Source organism: Hibiscus syriacus, unplaced genomic scaffold (genome assembly GCF_006381635.1).
Source record: "Hibiscus syriacus cultivar Baekdansim isolate YM2019G1 unplaced genomic scaffold, ASM638163v2 tig00110694_pilon, whole genome shotgun sequence".
Taxonomy (NCBI): Eukaryota; Viridiplantae; Streptophyta; class Magnoliopsida; order Malvales; family Malvaceae; genus Hibiscus; species Hibiscus syriacus.
The window spans coordinates 964305-968168 of record NW_024062828.1 but is presented as its reverse complement, the minus strand read 5'-3'; the positions used below and the strand labels follow the sequence as shown (position 1 = coordinate 968168).

At 32.5% G+C, this 3864-nt stretch overlaps 1 protein-coding gene across 2 annotated transcripts; it reads right to left on the bottom strand.

Annotated features, from left to right (window-relative positions):
* Positions 1-335: 335 nt before the first annotated feature.
* LOC120138527 lies at positions 336-3354 on the bottom strand. Of its 2 annotated transcripts, none has more exons than XM_039153982.1 (9): positions 3277-3354; positions 2553-2891; positions 2260-2293; positions 1913-2137; positions 1633-1722; positions 1031-1096; positions 841-932; positions 712-759; positions 336-525 (listed from the first exon to the last, which is right to left on the bottom strand). In XM_039153982.1, coding segments are annotated over exons 1-9 (1014 nt in total). In that variant the 5' UTR covers positions 3279-3354; the 3' UTR covers positions 336-407. The 2 variants fall into 2 exon arrangements, with proteins under 2 accessions (XP_039009913.1, XP_039009912.1); XM_039153981.1 differs by having other exon boundaries at positions 339-525; positions 3273-3303.
* Positions 3355-3864: the final 510 nt, after the last annotated feature.

Genomic DNA, 3864 nt, shown 5'->3' with positions numbered 1-3864 from the left:
ATGATCATAATATGTTGATACGGGAAAACCAAAAGTAAATAGAAATTCAAACATTACATTTATTTATAAGAAAATAATTGCATTACATAAACACTAAAAGTATATATAAGGATCCTTATAATTTATCTTGTAGCATGTGAAAAATAAAAAGAAAATACCCTTAAAATAAATTGAATGATTTCTACTTAAAGTATTTATTATTTATAATCTTTCTAATGATATAAATGCTGATCTTGTTTTCGAAGAATACAGCTAAGTTTGTAAAAGTCTTTGAATACTCTGCGCATGAGTTCCAGAGTCATTCAATATTTGGTTCATGTCTTCTGTAAGGCTACGGCAGTATATAATAGGTGCAAACATGTGCTTATCAATTGCTTGAATCTGATGAGCAACTTCGGCAAAGTCCGTCAGCGTTTCAACAGGTACGACTCGGGGAACCATTTTGACAACAGGTAATGCTTCGTATTTACGATCAAAGCAAAGATGCCATAGCACGGTATATGCATGATTGCCAGCAAACCATACCTGCCAGAAAACAAGCTTAACATAATCAGATACCTGCATCATACATTTTTTTAAAACAATTTGTACCTAAAACAATAAATCAACAATTGGTTAGCAGATTATCCCAATGGATTAATGTTATTTGACAACATATGAGGGATTCGAAAGCTCATTTGGAAAGATTACTTTCAATAGAAGGATAAGTACCATAATGGAGCATTCGGTGACGACAAATCAAGAAAAGGATATGGCCACCTGTAACACAGAATTATCTCAGTTCTTGAATAAGGGAGTTTTGTGCATTATTTTGAACGATAATCATAAAACCGATATTACCATATCGAGACACAAGCATGAAGGATCCAGTGGAAAATGACAAAAGCACCCGTCCACAAGATGAAGTATGAAATTCGAAACCAAGGGAACCGCTGAAAGGTAGTTGATAGATATATAAAATTCAAGATTATTATGTTGAAAAGAGAAGCGTTATCTATAAAACAAGATTAAAAAAACAATGTATATTTACCAAGCTATTCAGGGTTGTATCACCGAGAAGTAGTATGGCATTGAGTGTATGCAAGTTCACAGTCATCTGAAATATAGAGATGCAGGTTAAGGTTCTGTCTTAACGAAGGCAAAAAGATAAATTAAAATGGAATAAGAAATGGAAATATATCGAAAACAAGGTCAAGTTGAAATATCAACCGACAGTTTTGGTAGAAAGTATTATTAGAAACTCAGAATGACTGGACTTCAACTGCTGATAGGAAGTTGAGAAATGGATATGAAAGCATCCCCTAAATGTATGTTTCTCAGGCTTGGTTATAAGTGCCAGACACTGGTATGCTCAACGTTTTCTAAGATTTTCATGTATTTACTGGGTCTTTGGAGGATCATAAATGGGGACACCCATGTGTTTGAACAAATATATATGTATGTATATACGGCACGTTCAGATAAGAAAATGAAGAGCCAGAGCAGCATAGTATGATTCTATGAACTTGAACCACATGATGTGATGATTATTTCTATCATTTGGATATGATTGAATTCCTATTATACCAAACATTTTCAGACAGGCAGGATCACAAAACATTAGCCTGATGAACAAAGGGATAGAGAACTCACGAAATTCAATGTATAATCTTCAATGGTAAGAAATGGGAAAATAAGGCACCAATATATGAGGTCAGTAAGCATAACAGCACCAGCATTCATCTGCATATGACAAATCAAAATGAGATATAACATAAAAAGTTCAAGGAATACAAAAAAGCCCCATGAAAAACTCAAAGGAACTGCAGAACTATCAAAAATGATTTTGAGTAAAAATACTAGCACTATTTTTTTCACCAGAATGTTTAGAATAATCTTGCATCGTTGACTTGAATGGAAAAAGAGAATTTACCTGGAATATAACCTGAAAGAGATAACTACTAATGCCTGCAGCTTGTGAAACATTGCATCTTTCCTGCAGATTTAAGGCTTTCCTCAGTACATTTTTATCTTTTCTGTTAGTTAAAGGAGTGTAGTATCCTAGCTCAGCATCTATCTCAACATGCTGTACGTTAAAGCCGCAGCTGCTCATCTTATAATGCTGGTAACACCCGTAAATAGAGAGAAACATTCCGATCTGCAAGAAGAGGGGGAAATTGTACATACTGCAAGCCAGCATATGGATACAAGGCAACAATTTTATCATGGAGATATAAATATTGCAACAAAGACTAGGAATAAGAAAACTATAAGACATACCCCAAAGTAGATGGTAACCAATGTAAAAGTCCACCTATCCAGCACCAAAAGAGATCGTGACTTGGAATGTTTCAGAATATATCATTCTGACTTAGCTAAAATGCTTAAAATATAAGGCAAAATACCCTATAATTTCGGTTTCGGATGATCAGATGATCTGAGTGAACAGTACATTGTATTTAAGCTCATTCTATTTAAGAGTTAAAGTATCATGATTCCTATATAAAGATGGAAGTACTTTAAGTAAGAATTACTAGTATACAAGGCAAGTTCAAAGAAGAGAGATTGCTTACTGAGTATAATAGTAAAAGATGTGAGCTCCACTAGCTATGGTTTTTGAAACAATCGTAGCAAGAGCTAAACAAAACGCAATGACCCGATAACCCAACAGCCAAAAAGGATGGATTTCTTGAAGACAAGGCTTCCAAACATCATCATCATACAACTCATCACAACTTAAACCTTCCTGGCTTTCTTTTCCATCATGTTTAACTTGTTTCAATCCTTCGTATTTGCAAATTATGATCAATGATACAGCAACTGGTGTAAAAACAATAACTGAACATATCAAAACCCTCCAAGTCAACCAATAACTCGAGCTTGTTGTATCTGAAGTAGTCAACAGCTCCATCCTGCTAAAAGCAAATAACCCCATAATAAAGTTTTGTATTTTATACTGTTATTCCCATCATTTATTTTCCTTAAAGTATAAATAATTGCAAATAAACCCAAATACATGATAAACTAAGCAATTAATGAAACCCAAATAATTGTAAAAACTCAGGATTTTGATAGTACTAACAGCAAGAAAACAATACAGAATGCAAAAACAAGCCAATTGTATAAATACCCAAATTATCGTCAAGAATTATAAAGAATTACTAGAAATAAATAAAGTAAACAAAAACTCTACTAGATATTCCACAAAGTGAAAAGAAAACCCAAAATTTAACCGTTCATTGCCACTGCCTCTGATTCCCATACACCAAATTAGAAGAAAAGAAAAAGATTACTTACATAACATGCGATGAAACAAAATGGTTCCTTTGAGACAGGAAAGAAATGAGAAACAGAGGGGGGTTGAGCTTTGATCTGGGTATCAGGAAAAATGGAAAATTTAGAAAGTTCATAATAACTTTGTTTTGGGAATGGAGCCGCACGAATTAGGAGGTGGCGGCTTATGCTTTCTTCACGTACGTCACTACCATGATAACGTGGGCTTGTCATTGTGTAGATATATTTAATTCTTGCTTCCTCTAGATTAATTCAGACGCTTCGTATTATCTGATTTTTTTATAAGTGAGTATTTCAGTAGTAAGAATTTTTTACATATATATAAATATTCGAATTCGAGATATAAAGATTCGATTTCGAGATATTACTTAATTGATATCAAACTGTTTATTACTTGAACCAATCTCTATTAACTGTATATGATTGTATTCTAATTATTGAATTAATTTTTTTTCAACTAATTTATTAAAAATTTGATTTAATTTTAATTAAATTGTTTATAATTAAATTTTAACAAAATTGATGATATGACTCACTTTTAACTAAGATAATAATATATTTAATTATTATTTTTACATTCTATCAATTTAA